Genomic DNA, 24,420 nt, shown 5'->3' on the forward strand with positions numbered 1-24,420 from the left:
AAAAGTCTTAATGTATGTTTATAGATTTTAAACTTAAAGACGTTTTAAAAAGACGCAAAAATCGTTTACGATAAGCATATTTCATAGTCACAGTAAATTTGTAAATTTTAATCAGCTTTCATTGTAAGATTTTCTGATGTATTATCGATCGGCAGAAAATATTCTCCAAGACAAATATGCATTTACGAATAGATATAACGAGTCAATTATAGACTTACTATAAAATTTGTTTTATGTAAAATCATTGACTATTAGACTACAAAAAATTAATGGAAAGTAATTTCGAAAATTTTTCCATTCGATGAAGTAAATAAATTTTCAAAATAATGTTTTGGCAGTTCTTTTAAATTTTGAAAAATTAAATATTCGGGGAATGAGAATACAACCTGACATGATCTATTTATGCTAATTTAATTTTTGAGATTTGCATAATTAAATTAATTTGAGAAATGTTTAGAATTCCACAAATAAAGAAATGTATCTGAATTGTTGAACGCCACACATAATTTTAGCTTTTTCTTTATTTTTTACTTATTAATTAACTTTATTTAAAGTGATTATAAAAACATTCACAGTTCCTACTTATTGGACAATTGAGTGAGTAAATAAGAAGCTTTTGATAATAAAATTTTAAAAAATAATAGAATAAAATCATGCGAATTAAGTGATAATTTCAAGAATATATATATATAGGTAGATTTATCAAACCAATGTATCGTTATTTTGGAATTTTATCTTCATAATTGAAAGAGGAAAACTAAATCAATATTCAGGCAGCTCTCAACTTTCAATTTTAATACGTTCCTAAAAATTTGTGGGAACAGACTTCGATTTTACGTAAAAACTTGGTTCTATTCCCAGATAGTCAAAAAGAAAACTATAAAATCTCTTATTAAGAAATAAAGTAAAAAATTTTTAGATTTTAATAGTAAATATGCAACAAAGTATAAAACATTACTTAAAATGTTATTAACTGCAAACTAACTAGAAAACAGACAATAAAATTAATTTTTACATATGATTTTGGGTGCGTTCAGTGTACGACCTGATGATTTGACAAGCCGTCAAAAGTGATCTGGAGCACATTGAATGTCAAGTGACTGAATTAAAACAGGCTGACACGAAAATGTTATTTGAAGTCGCGAACAATAGTGAAATAGAAGTTTCACGATGGTAATGAACGATTTACCTCCAAAGAAAGTATGTAAAGTTTTAATTGTAACCCAAAATTAATGCACACGGCGTTGTAGGTAAATCTCAGCTAGGATTTTTTTTTTTTTTTTGAATGATAGCTAGCATTTTACTTTTTTGCGATTACTTTGAATGCTCTGTCAGCAAGAAAATCCATTTGGGAACACTTCTTTTGTCTCCAAAAAGGAATAATTTAAAATCACAGCCAGCTATCACGATAGTGTCGATAGGTACAGGCTCCGCCATTTCATTCTTTTTACTTCATTCCAAAATGCCTACAAATAGCGGCGCATACCTTAGTGGCGTAGATGCAGGAGCGACTGATATTAACAAACTCGCCTTACTTGGATCAGGTCAAATACTGAATGCATCATTGGTGATGGACGAGTCCGAGCAGGAGCGCACTGGCACAGTGTGTAATTTGTTCGACGCACACAGACGACAAAGATTTCAGGCGAGGAGGAAATACTTAAAAATATATTATACATTAATTATACCAAAATAAATTATATTATTGTTTGAATTTTAATTATATTTTAAAGATTTGTCTTAAACAAATTATTTATAACCACTTGTTTGTTATCATTCTTTAAAATCTTATTTTATTCTGATCCTAGTTCTAACAAGTAGTTTAAACAAGTAAAAACTTTGCACTGCTTGAGTTTACTGTTTACTCGCGTTTGAATTTGTTTAATATTGTTCACATTCGCCTTTGCTCTAATCATATAAAAGAAAATCTGCTGCAGTTTTTACCTTTATCATAAGACTCGGTAGAGGCAAGCCGTCAAGTAAGTAAGCGATCGAACGAACGGTTTAACAAAGCAAACCTAACTATACTGGAATTTAAACACTTTCTGACTAAAAATTTATTTCATTAATAATTATTCAAAAGTTTATTTCATTATAAACGGTTTGAAGGAATTATTATTACATTATATAGCCTACACCAGGGATGGCGAACCTGTGGCACGTAAGAGAAATCATCTGGCACGTAATGTATCATATGATTTCTGTCTTTTTCAATCATCCTTTCTGTTTATCACCTGATCATCTTTTTTTCAATCAGATTTTTTACATTTATTCGAATTAAAGCGTATTCGTTTAATTTCTTTAAATATCATTATTCGAAGTCTATGACATTGGCACGCATTAACAACTTTAAAGCTAAGTATGCTTACAATATGGTACGCGGACTCAAAAAGGTTTGCCATCCCTGGCCTACACTTTAAAGCAAGTAATGAATGCACCGCCAAGAAAACGGAAATATACTGTTCTGTTAAAAATGACATTGGCACCGATACTAAAATTGTATAAAATGAAAATTTTTGACACCACTATTACACCTTTCGACTTCGGAACGATTACTCGACGTCCCCGATATCAGGACTTTCTATAGCGAAACAATTATGAATGTAAAACGTGGTCATTGAATGAAGATTTCATACTTTATTGTACTAAAGTGTTTCATACCCGTATAAGATATAACGGTAATAATTTGAAAACAATTGATCTAAGCATGCTTGAAGGCAGATTTTTGTATCTTTAACGTTTACAGGTATGTTTTTGGAGATTTTATATTCTGCTATTACAGTGTACATACGTACTGTATCGTATCATTAATCAAGAAAGTATAAATTGTAAGTTTTTGTAATTAGACACAGTAAATTGTAGTTCATCCGTAACAACAAGAACAGGACAAGAAGTAAATTTGAATTTGAACTAAGATCTAAGGTTCCATTTGACATAATACGAGTATATTTCTTATTTTTTAATTTTGTTAAACTGTCATGAAAAAATTATATATTTACGCTTTTAGATATTTCGCTAAAGAAATTATATATTAAAAAATAAATAAAAATAACTATATTCATAAAACAATTTTAAAAGAAAATATAGAAAACAGTCCCCGAGCTAAAACACTCAATTAGCACCTATTCCGGGATAACGAATTACGACATTAAACAGTTAACAATAAGAAGATATTTATTTTACTCTGACTGCTTTATCCGCATGCATTTCGCCTTCTCTCTTCGGCCTCATCAGTGGATAACAATGCTCGTTTTACATTGGTGCTTTTATCCAATACACCAATGTAAAACGGGACTGTTTTCTATATTTTATTTTTTAAGTTTTAGAAATATCTTTTTATTTATTTTAACTAAATAATCGACACCATTGTATAATTTACTATTAAATTTTAATTAATTATATATATTTTTTATAATTGGACATTTTCTTTTAATTAATATTAATTTTCATTTACGTTAGCAAATTTATTACATGAAATATTCATTGTGAAATTGTGCTTTGTACTAAGTTTTAATATTTCCGACTCTATTATATATAACAGAGGAAAAGTATGGCCATCGGTCAAAAAATAAAACACAGATATTTACATTTTTGGATTCAGGGGACTGAAACGTGGAGAAATGCAAAAAAAAAAAAAAAAAAAAAATCCGGGTATTTCCCCTATATATACACACTAACATCCTGGTATAGATGTTAGTGTGTATGTGTACGTGGGGACACGATTTCGTTCACCCTTTTTGAAGCTTAATAATTCCTGTGCTTTTTGTCGAACATTTCTGAAATTTTGCAGGAAGGTTTGTGTATTATGAGGATTGAGGCTAGAGTATTAAATTTTGGCGATTAAAGGTCGAAGGGGTGGGGGAGATAAAGGGTGTCTTGTGTCATATCTTGAGTAGGGTCGGACTTAATGACGATTTTATTCGTTATTAGCATTTAAAATTTTTTATAAAACCCATCCCTGCCCTCAAAATTAAGTTTTTTTTTTACCATTTTATAATAATTAAAAATATAAAAATTCGAAAAGTGAAATATCATAACAGATGGCGCCACCAAATGCTGCTGTGAAACAAGGTCTATAAACATAGTTCTTGCTGGGAAAGTTAAGCAACTCGTTGCTGCATTTTTTAAAATTAATATTATAAAAATATACCTAATTTAGAGTTTTTATAATAAAATTTATTATAATTACTTCTTTAATTAGATGTCCTAAGAGGAAAAGAAAAAGAAACTTTCCAGGTATCAAAATTTAATAAATTAAAGAAAACCGAAGAAGGAAAGAGAAATGCTTCTAGAATTAGAGTGCAAACGCGAAAAAGCGAATGTGTGGAGTGATGTGAGAGCGAGTGAGAATATGTGAGGGAGATGTGATGACGTTTCTCGCTCTCCTGAAATGCAGTACAACCATATTGACACAAGCGAACAAGTCACATGTTCGCGTTGAACTCGTCACAGAAAAGAATGAATTATTGCATTGAATGGGAGTAAAAATTAAAATGGTTCAACTACAACGCTTACTACTAGCAAAGAAAAAACTTTTGCTTCATGGATTAGGCTACTTCATAATGAACACACACACACACACACACACACTACACACCAAACGAACACGCGGTATTAATCTTCTCTGGAAACAACGAAAGGATAAAGCTCTTTATTATAATTTGTTAGAAAAGCAGAATTTATGTATATCTGCAGCTTTAAAAATATTAAAACGAAAATCTTTTATACAGATGTAAGATACCAGAAGCCATTTTCTACTAGTGCCAAGGCGCATGCGCAATATTCAGCGGGAAAAAAAGGCGAGCCGCGATAAACATCAAACTCTGTCAGATATTTGTGAGAGCCAGAAATTTGTTCTTGCCAGTGAGATTTTACATTTCTTGCTTGTTCATGGTTTTTCTTTGTGAGTATTATTAGATTCACATGTTCATAGTCTCACTACTGTGTAGTCGCACTATACTTCACTAAACAAGTAACGAAGAATGACTCGGAGCCAGTTCCTGGTTGCAGTAAGGGGCCCTCCATAAATTACGTAAGGTATTTTGGGGTGGGTGGGGGTCAAGGATTCCTTACGATTTCTTACTCAGGGTTTTTTTTTTAACTCTTTCCGCACTGTGGGCACTAAGAGGGCCTCTTTCAGAAGGCAGATTATGGGTTCGGCCAGGCCCACAATGGGGCGACCGGGTGGTGAGGGACGGGGCCCGACATATCCGGACGGACCACCCCCTGAAAATTCCTGGGGATTTTTCGACCCGTCGGGATTCGAACCCGGGTCCCCCAGAGCGGTAGGCTGCCACCTTGACCGCTCGGCCATCCGGCCTTGATCTTACTCAGGGGTAGGGGGTAATAGATCTCGTCTTACGTAATACTCTTGTTTTTATTTTTTGATCTCGTTGAATGGTGGAGTTTTGAATTTGGCTTTAATTTGGCGGTTTCTATTAAGAACGCTCGTTGTACTGACGCCATCAGATGTGACGTGATAGAATAATAATGCTAGCAGACTCGCTCTCTACACATTTTTTATTACGGAAGAAAGGCCGTGTAGGGGTTTCTCACTATTTTTTTTTTTTTTTTTTTTTTTTCCTTTTTGAATAAGTGCACTACTCCTATGGGTATATAACACTAAGAATACATAAACCAAAATACATGATGCAAAGTAAACATAAAATTAGTATTCAATTTTTAGTGAAAACTAAAATGTAAAACTAGAAATTAGAAATTATAAATAATCTTATCTTCCATATATTTTTAACATAATTGTAAAAAGTATCAAACAGTGGCTTCTGAACAAGCTTACCGAGTGGATATGGCCACCTGAAACCAAACGTAAAGATTTCTAATTTCAGAATAAGTCTATCTTGATCGTAAATTGGACCATGATAGATCATATGGTGGACGGTGTCTAGGTTTTCTGTAGAGCAAAAGCAAGAGGCAGTTTCTGTCTGGTTATACATGCTCAGTAACAGGGCTGTGGAGTCGGAGTCGGAGTCGGTAAAAATGTGTCGGCTCAGACTCCCGCATTTTAAATTTACTTTAGTTTTTTTTATTTAAATGTAAGAAAATTTATTATATATTTATTAATTTTTAAAAATCTTTTTATATTTTGTTATAATTCATTTATTTTAAATACAAAATGCATCAATTTAATTTATTAAATATGTAGTGTTCTTTGTAATGTTTGTGTTTAGTAGTTTTTTTTTTTTTTTTTTTTTAACTCTTTCCGCCCTGTGGGCACTAAGAGGGCCTCTTATAGTAGGCCCATTATGGGTTCGGCCAGGCCCACAATGGGGCGACCGGGTGGTGAGGGACGGGGCCCGACATATCCGAACGGACCACCCCCCGAAAAATTCCTGGGGATTATTCGACCCGTTCGGATTCGATCCGGGTCCCCCAGAGCGGTAGGCTGCCACCTTTACCGCTCGGCCATCCGGCCGTCTGTGTTTAGTAGTTAAATTATTTTGACCCGATTGAATTTAAATATTTTTGAATAATTCCTTTATTGTCCCCGCTCTAAATAAGTACTCTATTTTTCTGAATGAGCCAGACTAATTGACTAGAGTTCATTTTTTTTTTAATCCTGAACAAGGCGCTGAAGTATCTAGATCGCGCACTTTTTAGTTGGACTAACTTTTCTGGATGAGTAAAATCGAAGTGCAGATGCTGTCGAATATATGTAGATGTAGAATTTTATTGCACCCTTACTCCTCTTATTAAATATTTGTTAAAAATTAATTTTTTTATACAAATAAATATTTAAAATACTAACTACGAGGACGGTTTTTTTCAAGCTCCGATAGCCCATAAAACAAAGACAAGTGTAAATAACAAAATGAATTTATTTCCAAAAGTTAGGTACAAACATGGTTACTTTTCGACATCATCACTGTGAGGATTGAGGCATTTGTCATATCTGTGGACGAGCTTTTCCATCCCCTTGTCATAGAGTGTTGCCGCCAGTGAATTGAGATGGCCTTAATTAACAACGTTGTTTTGAAGATCGTCATTAGTTCATTCAGCTAGCAAGGCAGTCTCAAACGTCTGCCTTGCTAGCTGTTTTCAGTTCAGGAAAGAGATAGAAGTCTTCACACATTAAAAAGTTTTAAACTGGGCGAAAGTCTGAAAGGTGGAAGTCTTCACCACCTTTAAACACCCAGCGTATCGTCCTGATTTAGCACCGAGCGACTTCCACCTCTTCCCTGAACAGAAAAAGTGGCTAGGAGGGCAGAGTTCGAGATTAATCACGATCTTCAGAAAAAACGTTAGGGCCCATCTCGAGTCATTGGCGGCAACATTCTATGACAAGGATGGAAAAATTCGTGCACAGATATAAATTTCTCAATCTTCAAGGTGATTATGTCGAAAAGTAACCATGTCTGTACCTAACTTTTGGTAATACTAGCGGCCGGATAGCCGAGCGGTCAAGGTTAGCAGCCTACCGCCCTGGGGGACCCGGGATCGAATCCGGACGGGTCGAGAAATCCCCAGGAATTTTTCGGGGGGTGGTCCGTCCGGATATGTCGGTCCCCGTCCCTCACCACCCGGCCGCCCCATTGTGGGCTTGGCCGAACCCATAATGGGCTTGCTATAAGATGCCCTCTTAGTGCCCACTGGGCGGAAAGAGTTACAAAAAAAAAAAAAAAACTTTTGGTAATAAATTCATTTTGTTATTTATACTTGTCTTTTTTTATGGAACATCGGAGCTTGGAAAAAAAACAGCCTACGTACTGTACAAAAGTATTTGGATAAATTCCCAGGGCTCCTTTTAGAGTAGGGTACCCCTCTATGAGTGCCTCTGCTCCCCATAAAATGACTTTGTATTTAATTTTGCCGGAGTCGGCCTACTAAAATTATCAGGAGTCGGAGTCGAGTGTTTTTTTACCGACTTTGCAGCCCTGCTCAGTAAGTAGTTGAGCAGTAGCAAACGTTAAATCTCTACAGTGGTGATGAGAACCTGCATTCAACACTAGGAAAATAATCTTCTTATTCTACCAGTTTCACAGTTCAACTATTGTTGATCTCACTTTTGAATTGCATTGTCATAAATATAATTTTTAAGGCTGCTGCGTGAGAGAGGGTCGTGAATGTAGTCCAAGTCAGTGTCCTTTGCAGCTCACTTAGCCTCAAAGTCGGCTTTTTCATTTCCTAGGATGCCGGTATGGCCACGAACAAACATAAAAGTTATCTTATTTACAAGATTTTTAATATGTTGCTGGATATATGTGATTTTATTGCTATTGAAATTGGTATTTATTAGAAATTTTAGGACGGACTAAGAATCACTGTAAATGTTGATAGACAGAGTTTTGTTTGCTAGTGAAGTGGCCCACTGAACAACTTGGTAGACAGCATCTTCTTCAGCTTGAAATGTGAGGGTATCTTCTAACATATTTTGGGCAAAATATATCAGTTTGGAGGAAGATACAGATACTTGAGCAGACATGAAGGGGGCTTTTGGACCCATCTATGTAGATATTAATGTCTGCATGGTTATCCATGGAGGAATGTACCCTGGGGATAATCTTATTTACAGGATGATGATCAGAGATAGGGTAATTGCAATATGGTAGCATTTGAACAGCCGTAGATAGGAGTAGAGACCGTTGTTGAGCCTTGATGTTTGTAGTTCTGATGTAATAGTTTAGAACCTTTTCTACAATACATAGCGGCAAAGGAAGGAGCTCTGCTAGAATCAGAGAGGCATTAGTAGAAACAGTTCTGCAGCACTCTGAAATTCTGATAGCAAACTGTCTTTGAAGAGAGAGTAATTTACTTGCTACTGGATTTCTACTAGTTACATGATCCCATCTAGAGGCCACGTAAAGTAGAATTGGTTGTATTGCCCCATTATATACAGTTTTATAAGCTTTATGATTTAGTTCCCCGGTGCACCAAGCACATTTTATCAGCATGTAGTTTATTTTCTTGGCCAAGATGTAATCAATATGTCAAGAGAATGTGATTTCTATTTTCTCTTGTTTTATTTTGTATGAAGTTTCTGTTTACACGTGCACTAGCTGGTCGATCTGTTGAAGATTTTTGGGTCCTTTTGTGAAAATTAAAATTAATATAAAAATGAATATTATCATGTTGATTAATGATAATAATAAAAGGATTGTTGATAATTACAAAATAAAGTTCTAAAAATAAATTGTTCATTCGAATTCATTAAATTTTTATATTTTTAAATTTGTTAACATAGTCTTTTATAAATAGTACAAGTTAACATAGTACATATTAATTAACTAATTAATAATTATATATTTTGGACCTAAAGTTTTTAGGGTTTCATTAAAAAAATTTATTTCCGTTAAAATCTTTCTATAAAATCATGCCTAAATATTACGTAAGATAGGGAAGGGGAGGGGGGATCAAAGAAAATATTACGGTTTCTTACACAGGGGTGGGTGGGAGTCTAGAATGGCCGAAATCGCCCTTACGTAATTTATGGACGGCCCCTCACAGAAAAATCTCAATTCTATAGCAATATCAATGAACAAGATCAAGAGTAATGTTCCCTATGGAGCCGCCATATTGAGTTGTTAGCGTGAAATCTATACCATGACCTTGGAACTATGTACTGTACTGTGCAGTAAACTGCACATTCCTTCTAGTTCGAGCCACGGAATTCCTTTTATAGTTTCAAATAGAGTATCTTTTTATTTAGAAATTACTCTGACATATAATTAAAGGCTTTAAGGTTTCAAAATAAAAAACTATGTCAATGGTTCCTATAATACAGTACGAATATAACTTTATTTAGTTTTCAAATGCAAAATTAGAAAAGATGGTTAATGTTACCTATGGTAGCGAAGTCGGCGACGGGGAAATTCTTTTTCCCTACTTTCTACACGGCGACGGGGAAATTTTTTCTACCCTACGTTCGACGTGGACGTGTTCCCTGTAACCTCGAAACGAAGTCGCGAGATTATCGGAGGTGATTCAAACTCCTCCGATAATCTCAAACGACGGGCGTTTTGACGTGATTGATCGGCAATTATGCAAATTTTATTTTTCCGAAAGTGGAGTATGCATGTTGTATTGTGCGAAAAGATTATTTCGACGTTTGGATACTTTTGGAATTTTTCTATTATAAAGTAATTAATAATAATAATAATTTTCCTTGTGAATTTAAGCGATTGGAATTTATTTATTGGAAAATTGGCTAAGCGATTTTTGCAATTTTTGAATAGATATTTCACAAGTTAGTCATGTCGAATTGCGATTTAGAATCGGACGAATTTTGGAAAGAGTGTACTGGGCGACGTTTTTCATCAGTTAATCGAAGCCAAGTCTTCTGAACTAGGATTAGACGAAAGAATTGATGGCGGACCGAAATTTGCCGTAAAACTGGGCCTCCAACACACCGAGGAAGTTTGCCATAAATGTGGCCAAACATGCAAATTGAGTTATCGCAGCGACCGGAAATCATGCGTGATGCGTTGCCGAAAATGCTGGCGGAATAGTTCGGCTTTCGCAGGAACGTTCAAAGGGAAATGTGGCAATATGTCATGGGCGAATCTTTTGACATTCGTATGGCACTATATCGGTTTAGAGTGCATGACGAGTAATTCGGTAATTTCCTCGGGAATTTCTAAAAAGGCAGGCATAGACTGGTCGAATACATCCGGTCACGGAAAAATACCTAGTTGGAAAGAACCAGAGACTATTCCGGCTGCTCCCGCACCTAATGTCAGCAAGAAAGACAAAAAAGCAAAAGAAACACAAGACAGAGGTGAGAAAAGTGTTAAAACGAAAGGGAAAAAAGAGCCTCGTCACGTATCGGAGAGTCAAGTTCAGTCGACGGGAAACGTGGAAAAAGGGGAAAAGCTCAGTAACAAAGTAAGTTATCCTATTTTTTTTTATTTATATTTTTTAGTATTCTTATTATAGAACGTAGGGTAGAAATAATCTCCCCGTCGCCGTCTAAATGTACGGTAGAAAGAAAAATTCCCCGTCGCCGTGTATAATGTAGGGTAGAAAAAAAATTCCCGGTAGCCGTCTAGATTGTAGGGTAGAAAAAATTTCCCCGTCGCCGACTTCGCTACCATAGGTAACATTAACCGAAAAGATATTTGTTAAAATAAGAATATATTTAGTTTTCTGTTTTTACATGCATTTTTGTATTACACAAACTGCAAACGGAAGCAAACTGCAGGAACAAATAATAAAATGATTATTAAGCAACATAATTATTCAATAAAATATGCAATTTGTACTGTTATATTCTCAATTATTATGAAATATTAATTTAAATGACTAAAAGTTTTAATTTCAATTACTATATTTTATTTTTTAAAGTATGTTTTCAGTCTACAAACAACGCATAACGTTTATTCTGTTAAATATATCTGTTATTGTCTTTGTAACAACACAATGTAATTTATTAATATCAGAAAACTATAACTTTACTACAAACAGTCTAAAATATGGATCTCAGATCAGTACCATAATTTAATTTAAACAGGGTTAATTAAAACCACTTTAATAGTGAGGTTGAGGCCAAAGTTTTAACGCGCGAAAACGTGTACGTCGGACGTTCAACGCCGCTTTCCCGTAAGCCTAGAAGTTTGACAATGGCATTTGGAATGTCGAGCGATTCCACTGACTTTCCAAACACCATTGTCAAACTTCTAGGCTTACGGGAAAGCGGAGCTGAACGTCCGACGTACACGTTTTCGCGTTTAAAACTTTTTAGTAAAAACCCCGCTATCGTTGCCTACTGCAAACATTTAAAAATAAGTGTTAATTAAAGCAAGACCGGATGCCGAGCGGCAGTGAAGGTGGCAGCCTACCGCTCTAAGATACCCGGAATCGAATCCGGACGGGTCGAAAAAGTCCTGGGGATTTTTCGGGGAGTGGTCCGACCGGATATGTCGCACCCCGTCCCTCACCACTTGGCCGATCCATAATAGGCTTGCTAAAAGAGGCCCTCTTAGTGCCCACAGAGCGAAAAGAGTTTAATATATATATATATTAAACTCATATATATATATATATATTATATATATATATATATATATATATATATATATATATATTATTTTTTTTAAAGCAGTTTATATATTAGACTTTTGTTTTCATCTAACATTAAATATTTAAAGGAAATCTGATACCGTATTTTCCAATTTCACTAAAACTGTTACTTCAGAAAATGCAACATGTTTATACTAAAAGACACAAATAACGCTATTTGCTGCATGTACTATCAAAATATAACGTTATAAAAGCAATAATAATTATAAAATATGCACTAAATTTCAGTTGCATTTTTCTTATTGAATGTATTTAAGCAATCTTGTATGGCTTTTGTTCCTGATAATAAAAAAAAAAAAAAAAAAAAAAACAACTAGAAGAGGAAAATAAATTTCTGTAGTCTTCTAAGCAAGTAATCATTTTTAAATTATTATTATTATATGACAGATCTCACACAGCAGAAATATTCACAATAATTAATAATAATTTAGTTAATATAAATAATATGTTTTTGACGGTTGATGATGTGAACAGACTACGTCTTCTTGAATCGACTAAAAAATTATCTAACGACGAAACTTAATAATCAACTTCTTATGATATTATTTTGTACTTCCTGCTACATTTTCTTACATCTAAAAAACCAATGTTTAATGTCCTAAAAATATATGCTAAAAAAGCTTCTAAAATGTAATTAATGAACATTAAGAAAAAATGCTCTAAAATTTAATTACATTATCAAACAATAAAATGTCATCTTGGGACAAAAATCTTTAAGGCAGAATTTCTTCAATTATTCACGAGGAAAAATTATTATTATTCAATTCTAATAAATCTGATTCTTCTGTAAATAATCATTAACAAACGTTACTTATACTTCGTATCGACTTCTGAATCACCACTCTCCTGCATCTGTTAACGGGAAAACGGAACAATCTACGGAACACCTTTGACTGATGAATTTTTACAATTCGGTGCTGAATACCAAATCATTTAAAAAAAATAAAATAAAAATAAGTAAAGAAATTCAGTTAATTGATATCGAATAAACAAATAACCAAATTCGCAGTACACACGATCTCGAAGGACCCGATATGGCGACTGCCACGATGCATCACGGTATTGTGTTTATAGACCTTGTAAAAGACGGCAACCTCCCGCTCTGAGGGACCCGAGATCAAATCCGGTTGATTCGAAAAATCCCTGGGAATTTTTCGGGTGGGAATAATCCGACCGGATATGTCGGATCTCGTTTCTCACCACTCGACCGCTCCATTGTGGGCCTGGCCGAATCCATAATAGACTTGCTAAAAGAGACCCTCTTAGTGCCCACAGGGCGGAGTTTAAAAAAAAAACCTTGTAAATGAATTGCGTGGTGACATCTGTTATGAGATTTTATTATTAAAAACTTTTTACATTACTAATTATTATGAAACGGCAAAACATTCAATTTTGAAGGTAGGGTTTTTTTTAACTCTTTCCACCCTGTGGGCACTAAGAGGGCCTCTTTCAGAAGGCCCATTATGGGTTCGGCCAGGCCCACAATGGGGCGACCGGGTGGTGAGGGACGGGGCCTGACATATCCGAACGGACCACCCCCCGAAAAATTCCTGGGGATTATTCGACCCATTCGGATTCGATCCCGGGTCCCCCAGGGCGGTAGGCTGCCACCTTGACCGCTCGGCGGTCAAGGTGGCAGCCCTACCGCCAGAGCGGTAGGCTGCCACCTTGCCCGCCGAGGTACCAACCTGCCGTTGAAGGTAGGGTTGACAGTTTTATAAAAAATTGTAAATGCTAATTCGCTTGTGCCAGTAAATATAGGTGGCGTATGAGTCGACCAAAATGGCTACCACAAAGGGTATAACGTGCTTGACAACGTACGAGAGTTACTTGTGTATTGTCTTTTTAATAACTTTTCTCTCTGTAGTCAAAACGTTTTATTCGCATTTGTATCCGACATTAATCCTAATTGAGTTCGTAGTTGTTTATGTCACGATGATTACACTTTGTGACATTTTAGAATATGTGGCTGATCGAAAAATATGTCTTACAGAAGGAGAGGAAATACTAAAACTGATAACTTCACATCTATCTAGCTCTTTCTCAGCAAACAATTCACTTCAGTTTCACCACAGCTAATTTTGCTGAGCTTAAAATTCTTTTATACAAATGTTTTCACTCTATCTAATATAGGCCATCGTCAGGTTTAATATTATAAATGTTCCAAAATGGAACGTACCGTTTTCGAATATTTTACATATTTAAAATTCAAAAAAATAATTTAACTTTAAAATAAATTGAAAGAAGTGTGTATATTAAATAAATAAATAAACAAATAAAATATAGAAAACAAAGCTAAGTAGAAAGAAATGATTTAAGGGTTTTTAAATGCCATTCTTTTTTCTATTATATATTTCCACGCTGTTGGAAGCGCATTAGCATCCATAGCATTTAGGCAACGGTTTTTCATTTTACTTTTATAAATTTCCGTCTTTTCCATCTCCAACGCAATGGATGGAGAGTGCACCGTTTAAATAACTTTAGCCTCTTCCCATTTTACAATCGCTCCTTCAGTCTGTGTCGTAATTGCTAATAGTGTCGTGTCCTTTGTCAAAATTGTATGTATGTTCTCGCAGACGTACCGCCAGGTTTCTTCTAGTCACACCCACATAATCTTTTTCGATTCCTAACTGTTGATTTTCAAATGGAATTTTATATACCCCAGCTTTACCTTCCTTTTTTACGGTCTTTATCATTCCGTAGCAAGCTACAGATATTAGGTGTTCTTTTATAATCATTCTCGATTTTTATAAAAAACAGAGCATTTGATACAATGTTGACAATGTTGACAAACGACACGACACAATATTATCAATTATAGCAGATTGAAGGAACGATTGTAAAATGGGAAGAGGCTAAAGTCATTTAAACGGTGCACTCTCCATCCATTGCGTTGGAGATGGAAAAGGTGGAAATTTATAAAAGTAAAATGAAAAACCGTTGCCTAAATGCTATGGATGCTAATGCGCTTCCAACAGCGTGGAAATATATAACAGAAAAAAGAATGGCATTTAAAAACCCTTAAATCATTTTTGTCCACTTAGCTTTGTTTTATTCGTTTATTTATTTATTTAATATACACACTTCTTTCAATTTATTTTAAAGTTAAATTATTTTTTTGAATTTTAAATATGTAAAATATTCGAAAACGGACACATTTATAATGGAACATTTATAATATTAAACATGACGATGGCCTATATTAGATAGGGTGAACACTTTCTATTCTAACAAACTACTTTATACCCATAGCAGCCGCCATTATGTAGTTCGCGCTAATACCGCTAAGTGTCAGATCTATCGTTGGCACAAGCGAATAACGAGTAAAATCTTCATTAAGTCCGATCCTTCCGGAGATGTGTCCACTATTTCCTCACCTTCCAAATTTAATAACATCAATTTTCCTTATATACAAGCTACCGTGTCAAATTTCGTTTCTTAATCTTTACTCCATCCTGAGATATTAAACGAAATAGACGTTAACACATATACATCCACGGAATTTTTTCTGTTTTTTTTATTTTTATTTTTTGGGTTCAGGATGTTTCAAACCGTGGAGATTTGCAAAAAACTCGGATGGTCAAACTTGATACGATTCTAATAGTTTCCCTTCTAATGTATATGTTATGACACCCGAGAAAGTAAAATGATCGCTCTGCAGATGCAATAGATACCAGTCCTATTATATTTTCAGTAGGTAGCAATTTGATAACTTAAATACTAAAATATACTTCCAAATTTGCGATGTCCTAGGCATCGCCTCTGTATCCAGGTAACGACGAGCATCAGTCCAACGTGGGTCTTGCCATAACTGATTACAGCTCAAACTATAATCAGTTATTTTTAAATTAGAAGATACAAAATGTACTGTCATGTACTGGTCGAATGTCAGTTTGCACGAGCCATTACACGGCAACAATGTCCGAATCGGGACCAGTCAGAATTTCAAGTAAATGACCGCGTTTGTCATCAGCCAAACGTCTATTAATTTGGGTCATACCACGGCGACTTATAACCTGAATTAGAGTAAGCCTTTTTTATTTAATATAATAAATAGCGTTTGATTTTCTGTGTGTCAGTGTTCCACGTTGGGATGGCTGATTTATCAATACCTGGTTTTATGTACTATAAGCACATCTACTTATATGCAAGTTTGATAAACATCCTTTTTCCCCCGGACCTTCTCCTTTTATCCCGTTTTCACACCTCAACCACGGAATTGTCGAATCGGTTAAGGCGTTAGCTTATCTCTTTGGGAAACCCAGGATTTAATCAAGGCGGTGGAAAACTCCACGAATTTTTCGGGGAGTAGGGGAGACCGGGGCTAGTTGTCACAGTCCAAATATCGCCTATATAATCAAAACTGAACGGTCACGTCATCTAGGAGTAGATTCGTTTACCGCTCGCCTACGTCAACACAAAATTCGAATAATATCCGTTACATTGTTTTCCGTTAATTAGCGGTTAAAAGATTTACGGCAAGTCGCCTAAATTTTGATGTGTCATGTTTTGTGCCGTTTGAAAACTTGCAATTAGTTAAAGGTGAGTAACAACTATATTTCCTATTAGATGGGCCCTTAATGTATATATACATTAAGAGCAATCGAATTTTCTATTTTGAAATTATAAACTATGAACTGATTTGTTAAGAAAGTTCATTTGAGGCAAATTTTCACACATCGAACGGGGCAACTTGTCACTGTGACAACTTACTTTAATAAAAAGATTGTACACAAAACGAGTACAATCTTTTTATTAAAAGAGAAAGAAAGCGGTTGACGATTTTTTATCATCATACATTATAGTTTTAAAATTAAAAAGGGTGAAAACATTACTCCAATTAGTTTGTTCTTTATCCAATGGTACGAAATTATAAAAGGAAAACTGATAGAAATGCCCCACCCGAAGACGTTTTACTAAGAGCTGCCAAAGCAGTTAAAAATAATGTTCAGCCAATTTCCATTAGGAAAGCTGCAGAGGAATACAATATCCATTACAGAACTTTAGCAAGATTCTGCAAGAAAATAACTGACGAAAAACTTGATTCTGGAAGCTCTACGGTTCAAATGGGTTATAAAAAGAACAGACAAGTCTTTACCAGTGATGAGGAATTGGAGTTGGAAAAATATATAAAAAAAGCTTCCGATATTTATTTTGGGTTAACGCCAAAACAAGTACTGTACGTAAATTAGCATATGACTATGCGACAGCTCTTAACAAACCGTTTCTTCAAATCTGGAGTGATACCCTAATGGCAGGCCCTGATTGGTTTACGGGATTCCTAAAGAGGCATCCTAGACTATCGATACGAACACCCCAAGCCACCAGTCTATCTAAACCCACAAGTTTCAATAAGACAAATGTGGATGCTTTTTTCACAAATTTAGGAAATTTATTTGAGCGTCGCCATTTCCGCCCCAATGACATTTACAATGTGGATGAAACTGGAATAACTACAGTGCAACGTCTTGATCGTGTTGTTTCTAGAAAAGGATTTCGTCAAATTGGTTCTATCACCTCAGCTGAAAGTTGCAAACTAGTAACTATGGCTCTTGCAGTATCTGCTTCTGGAAACAGCATTTCGCCGTTATTTGTGTTTCCTTGAGTACACTTTAGAGACCACTTCCTGCAAAAATTCTCCTCCAGGTTCTATTTGAACAGTAAACCCATCCGGTTGGATGAAAGAAGAGCAATTTCTAATATTTTTGAAGCATCTCGTTGAAACTACTAAATGTACAAAAGAAAGGCCTATACTGTTATTACTTGATAACCACGAGTCTCACTTCTCAATTCCCGGATTAAATTTCTCAAAAGACAACGGTGTTATTTTATCTTTTCCCCCACACTGTAGCCACAAGCTCCAGCCTCTAGACCGGAGTGTTGTCGGCCCCTTAAATAAATTTATCAACTCTGCATATGCTTCGTGGATGAAGACTAATCCAGGGAAAACTATCACCAGCTATGACATTCCTGCAATTGTCTCTTTAGCACTTCTATTAGCAGTTGTGCCAAATAATATAATTTCTGGAATTTATCCATTCAACAGAGATATTTTCACCGATCAAGACTTTCTTCCAAGCTATGTCACAGATCGTCAAAATCCGAACAGCCCTGCATCTGCAGCCGAAAACATTTTCATAGAACGATCAAATAACACAGAAGATTCAGCAACTCATACAGATTCATTTATAATAAATAAATTACTAACCAATACATGTGCAGAAACTCCAAATCCGAACATACTTTCGACTTCTGGTCTATCTGGTAGTCCACCAAATGCGAAAACCCAACAGCGCCGCTAGCCGTTTGAGTGCCCGTTTGTGTGCAATACCGATTATGCCGCCCCTGTTTAACTACGACTACCTACGCTGAGCTTGCCAGAAATACCAATTTGCCGCCCGCGTGCGGTGCACGCCCGCTTACGGCGGGCCTGCGAAAACCTTAGTAGCTGCTAATCCCCAGTCATGTTCAGTAATTTCTCCGGAGGTTATTCGGCCATTACCAAAGGCAGGAGAAAGAAAGGGTAACCGTCAAAACAGAAGAAAATGCAAGTCTGCTATATTGACAGACACCCCTGAGAAAGACAAGTTGGAGGCACAAAAAATTCTAAAATCGCAGAGGTTAAAAGAAAAGCGTCTTCAAGACACAACGCTGCCTCTAGTAAAATAACGAAAAGACTGACTCATCAGAAGAGGAAGAAGAGACCTTCTGTTTGGTTTGTACTGAGAGTTATAGCCGATCCAAGGAAAAATGGATTCAGTGCACCAGATGTAAAAATTGGTCTCACGAGCTATGTACGGATGTAAATCCATTTTATGTTTGTCACAACTGTGACTCTGAAGACGATATGTAAAGATTTGAGTTAATTGTCTTTCGCAGAATAAATAATAATAAATTAGTAGTCTATTTTCTTTATAGAATTGATACAAGTAAATGTCATATTAAGCATAATTTAACATAATCAAACTTAATTTAACATAATAAACTCAGGAAATGTGAGACTTAGGCTACCTGTGACAACATACCCCTTGCCTTGTGACAATATACTCCGTGTAGGGGTATGTTCAGTGGTGATATTCGGTGGGTTCGCACAGGTTCGGCCAAACCCGTTGTTAAAATTTTCAGTTTTCCGAACCTTGTTACACACGGAACATTTCTCAGTGGGTTTGTTTTTTTTTTTTTTAAATATATTAAAATATGCGTATTATACTCTATATAAATATAAAATCAATTATTAAAACCAATGGGATCGGTGGTAATATTAACACACTAAAAATAAAAAATTTTTAGTTAAATAACAAGTAAAAATTATACTCTTTCCATTTCCGACTTCGAGGATTCTATGAGCCAAAACAAGACAAAAAAGGTAGCAAGGAACAACAATTACTTTATTACTTTATCCATATGCATTTCGCCATCTAGGCCTCATCAGATACATCCTGATGTATCCACTGATGAGGCCTAGATGGCGAAATGCATATGGATAAAGTAATAAAGTAATTGTTGTTCCTTGCTACCTTTTTTGTCTTGTTTTGGCTCATAGAATCCTCGAAGTCGGAAATGGAAAGAGTATAATTTTTACTTGTTATTTAACTAAAAATTTTTTATTTTTAGTGTGTTAGTATTATACTCTGTAATACTACTAAACTAGGGCCTTATACCCCGTTTGCACCGAGCATTTCAATCTAGATTGTGAGCAAGGTCAGGGAGTATGTCTTGGTGCGATCTCTCTCGACCGTTTCAATCAAGGTTTAATCGCGATCGATTCAAGAGTGTTCTTGAAAGTAGATCCAGTCATAAGAGAGATCCCAGAATGCCACGCGCGCGAGACAATACAAGATGGCTGTGAAACACGTGTCGGGCTATGGACAGCGAAAGAAAAAGTATAATGTATCTCGAGAGATGATGGCATGTGCCTATTTCTAGAAGCGCCATATTGCGGTAAAGAATTTCTCTGCCTTAAAAAAAAAAAAAAAAAAAAAAAAGGTCGACAGCTTTAAAATACTATTGTTATCTGGCCTTCTCCCATGGCTCGTTACGTTCTAAATACGCCACTGATTGTTAGATATATGGTTGCAAGAAAAGGTATTGTATTTATTTCTAGCCAAAACTTCCATTTCGTTTGTCGGTGATTGTCAGGGAAAAATTTTCTGCTAGCGAACCCCTTGTTAAATATTTCGAATATCACCACTGGGTATGTTGTCACAGGGTGACACAGTTTTATAAAAAAAATTAATAACTATGACAAAAAATTATTGAATGTTCATATATTTATTATAAACCAAATAAAAAGATATGTAGGTGTAGGCCTATACATTTTCACTTAAACCTAAATAAATTGACATTATAGACCCTAAAACTAGAAATGGCTAAAAACTGTAACAACTAGCTTCGGTCTCCCCTAGTCTCTGATATGTCGGATCCTAGGTTAGTAAACTACGAAATTTGTCGCATACTCACTGACGAGCGTCAGATTTGACGTCACAAAATTCCTTTTGCTCCTGTCGAGTCTCGACAGGAGAGGCGCTTATATAACTGGAAATGAATATATCTGAAACCAGAGAGCTTTTAAGCTCTGATTGAAACCATTCGAGTAAAAACTTTCACAAATTATAGTTGTAAAAAGTGATTGAGATATGTAATCTTATACCCTCGACCATGGGACTTTGTCTTTTTGTATTGATGCAACACAAGTTCCCAAAAGTCCCAATGTGTATTCTATAATCCACGTGTGACCGGAGGGTCGGTACCTTGGTACCTTGTCAGGAATGACACTACCGTGTCCCAGGTGACACGGAAGCCGAGACGGTGGGTTGATTCGGTCACGCGAGCGGACCCGTATACAGGTGGTCGGATTTGGGATGGAGATAAAGTAAGAGACAGTGTACCGAAAGTGAATCACTCGGATAACAGGTTAACAACCAATAACAATTTAATTTCAACGGAAAGGAGTACATAATACAATACAATAGACATATCGGGATAGATATACATTCGACTCCGCATAAGTCGACACCCCAAGGGAAAGTGGAAATGTGTCGAGTTATCCGATGTGACGACTAAAGCAAAGTTGGAAAAAAAACCACAAAACTACAATTAGGAAAATACAGTAGTGCATTGTACAGTAATATAGGCTTACAATACATTGTGCCCTCCATTTACAATTAATCTGTAGATGAAAAACTGAATAATTCGTTTAGTGTTGTTTGTTTTGAGCACTTAACTGTCTCGACTTTTTTCAACGATCATGAATGCCTTGAAAACATCGTCGTCTTCGCAATTGTCAATCGTTGGCAAGTAACGTCTAAGGATTCTTAATGCCTCTAGCGTGAGAAAATGCAAAATTGGATTCTGGTGTGACGTTGATGTAGATTGTATATTTTCTTTTTGTTTATCTGTTATTATTTTATACATAAAAATACATAAAATGATAAGGCATATTTATTAATAAAAATATATATACATTTTTATAATATATTTTTATTTGGCCCCGATGAAGTAAGAGACCAGTTCTTCACGGTAAGCCTTAGTTTTGTCCCTCTCCTCCGCGGGAAGACTTCGACATCTGTTTTATATAAAAACACGCGCGTATTCGAATGCGACGTTGTGTCACAATTTCAAAGCAATCGGTGAAGAACTTTCGGAGATTAACTATTAGGAACAAACGAACATGTACATTTTTATTTATATAGAAGGACTTAGGTCGACTGTATATCTATCCGTATATTCCGTTGATATGTCTATTGTATTGTATTATGTACTCCTTTCCGTTGAAATTAAATTGTTATTGGTTGTTAACCTGTTATCCGAGTGATTCACTTTCGGTACGCTGCCTCTTACTTCAAATCGAAAAATAAGAGTACACTGTACACTTACTCTTATTTTTATAATATAATATATTTAATAATATATTTAATAATGTATTAATAATATTAATATATTAATTATATATTAATAAATAAATCGAGTCCCCCTCATGAAAAAAAATGAGTTCGCACTACACGTGCGGAGTGAATTCATTTTTTCAGGAGGGGGTGACGACTTATCCGAGTGTGGGATAGCAAAAGTATGTCGACTTATCCAGTAATGACGAGTTAAACGGTGTCGAGTTTTTTAACATTAATGCCTATGTAAGTCGGAGGGGTTGGTGCTCTCCGACTTACATAGGCATTATATAAGACTCTCCGACTATATAAGAGGTTGGTGCTCTGTAAACCGCATGTGTCAATGCCTATATAATCTGGCTGATTGGAAACTGACCCGGTTTCGACATTCCTTCTGCCACCGAATTATTCGAATATACAATAGCAATCTTATCGTTTTTTTCACATGTAGTATAGAAATTTGTAAAAGATATATAATGCGGTTATAATAAAATATTAATTTTAATTAATGCAAAGTACGTTAAAATATGAAAATTTATATTTTATAAAATACAAGGGAAGGTCATTGGAAGGTGGAATCGGCACTTCCATCGCTTCCAATGACGGCACGCCACTGGTCCTTTGTTTCGTATAGTACGGATCACATAACACGGCACTTTTTCGGAACGTAACTACCGTGTTATACGAGGGATACCTATACTTTTGTGTTTAACAATCTTGTTCTATATAAAAAATGTTAGTATTATTGTAGATTTAAAAATTATACCCTCTATCACCATCGTTCTTTTAAAAGGGCGATTGGCCGAGCGGTCAAGGTGGCAGGCTGCCGCTCTGGGAACGCGAGATCGAATCTGGACGGGTCGAAAAATCCCCAGAAATTTCTCGGGAATAGTCCGACCAGATATGTCGTTCCCCGTCTTTCACCATCCGGCCGCCCACTGTGGGCCTGGCCGAACCCATAATGGGCATGCTAAAAGAGTCCCTCCTAGTGCTTGGTGCCCATTGGATGGAGTTAAAAAAATCGTCGTTTTTTTAATGGGCCTCAAAATTTATCTAGGAGACCCGTTAAAAAATGTGATGGTGGTAGGGTCTCCTAGAGCCACCTCTGTTCGGATTTGATCTCGGGTCCCGAGTGGTAGTCTGATGCTTTATCCGCCTCTGCCATCCGGCGATGGATATACAGGTATACCTCGAGTTACGTCGTTCCCGATTATACGTCGTTTGTCAAGAAAGTATATGTAAAAATAAAAATCAAGTTTAAATCAGTTTATTCGACTTTAAATCCGCCACAGACATTGAAGTCGTAATATCACTAGAAAAGCATTAAAAGCACATAAAATCATATTAAAATATGTACATTTATAGTAAATGTTAGTTTAATCATCATAAATCTTAGAGAACGAAACAAGAAAACATCTGTGTTTATGTGTTGTCGTCTTATTTAGCGGTCTTTAAATGCTCATTATTGGCGTTTAGTTACGACGTAAATCGAAACTACGACTTACGTCGTAACTACACAAGTAAATTCGACTTACGTCGCCTCTCCTGGAACCAATTACCGACGTAAGACGAGGTATACCTGTACAGTATAAGCGGCTCAATTTCTGTCTGAAATTTGATGAATGGCACTGCATGTTCACATAGTCCCAATTTGTTCCTTTCTTTAGGTACTTTTCTTCCACATTCTAACACTTCTCCCATCGTTGCCAAAATGACCGCAGAATAGAAATCTTTTGGCTGGTATCAGAGCCATAAATAATGAACTCTGACATCAGTGTTCTGAATGTTAGCCTGTCTCCTAAAACCAACTAAAAGATCCGCTCTGGCCGGGTGCTCTGGCCAGAATTTCCCAAGTCCGTTGATTGCCTGTACTTTGCACATAACCGTCGTGTTCTAATACAGTCCAAAGATTTTTATTCGGCAAGCAAACATCATTACAAAAACGGCGTGAAAACTGTCAGCATTTGGAGATATGAACCTAAAGAAAAAAATTGGGACTCTGTACCACATAGTTTCATCATGGCTACTATAGAAATTCTAGACAAAAGTTGAACCACCCTTATATACTGTATAAGGGTGGTTCAACTATCAGACCTATAGTACAGTACAGTACATTTAGTATATATTCCCGATTTCCCGAGCCGAAATTTGTTGCTAGTTCAAAGCTGCACAGGGAAGTCCACTAGTGGCCGTGTGGATAAAACCTGTGAACACTGGTAGTTAATCACGAGTTTGCCACTCACCAACGGACTGGCCATGTAGAGTTTTCCGAGTTTCTTCATATCTTTAACATCTTAATAGAGGCTAGCTTCTCATAAAATTTCTCTCGGGGGCATTCTCCTTGGCAGATTGCCCAAATGTTGTCTTGCCTTATTCTATCAATCCTACAGTCACTTAGATGACAGGATGGATAAGGTGGCATCTAGACAAGTCAAAAAACCCCAGTAATTTTCGGGGATGATTGTGAGGCTCTGGATAGGTCCGAACCTCACTGAAATTCGCG

The 24,420-nt window shown here is 35.8% G+C and overlaps 2 protein-coding genes across 2 annotated transcripts; both read left to right on the forward strand.

The window, feature by feature from the left end:
- Positions 1–17,284: 17,284 nt before the first annotated feature.
- Positions 17,285–17,638, forward strand: LOC136978605 (uncharacterized). Its single transcript, XM_067274345.1, has one exon. It carries the CDS (start codon positions 17,285–17,287, stop codon positions 17,636–17,638), a length of 354 nt encoding a protein of 117 aa, XP_067130446.1.
- A 73-nt stretch (positions 17,639–17,711) lies between these two features.
- Positions 17,712–18,702, forward strand: LOC136978606 (uncharacterized). The gene is made up of 2 exons (XM_067274346.1): positions 17,712–18,297; positions 18,506–18,702. The coding sequence occupies exons 1-2, from the start codon at positions 17,712–17,714 to the stop codon at positions 18,700–18,702; spliced, it is 783 nt and encodes a 260-aa protein (XP_067130447.1).
- The last annotated feature ends 5,718 nt before the right edge of the window (positions 18,703–24,420 follow it).

This window comes from Centruroides vittatus, unplaced genomic scaffold (assembly GCF_030686945.1).
Source record: "Centruroides vittatus isolate TY-2023 unplaced genomic scaffold, ASM3068694v2 contig_549, whole genome shotgun sequence".
In the NCBI taxonomy this organism is placed as follows: Eukaryota; Metazoa; Arthropoda; class Arachnida; order Scorpiones; family Buthidae; genus Centruroides; species Centruroides vittatus.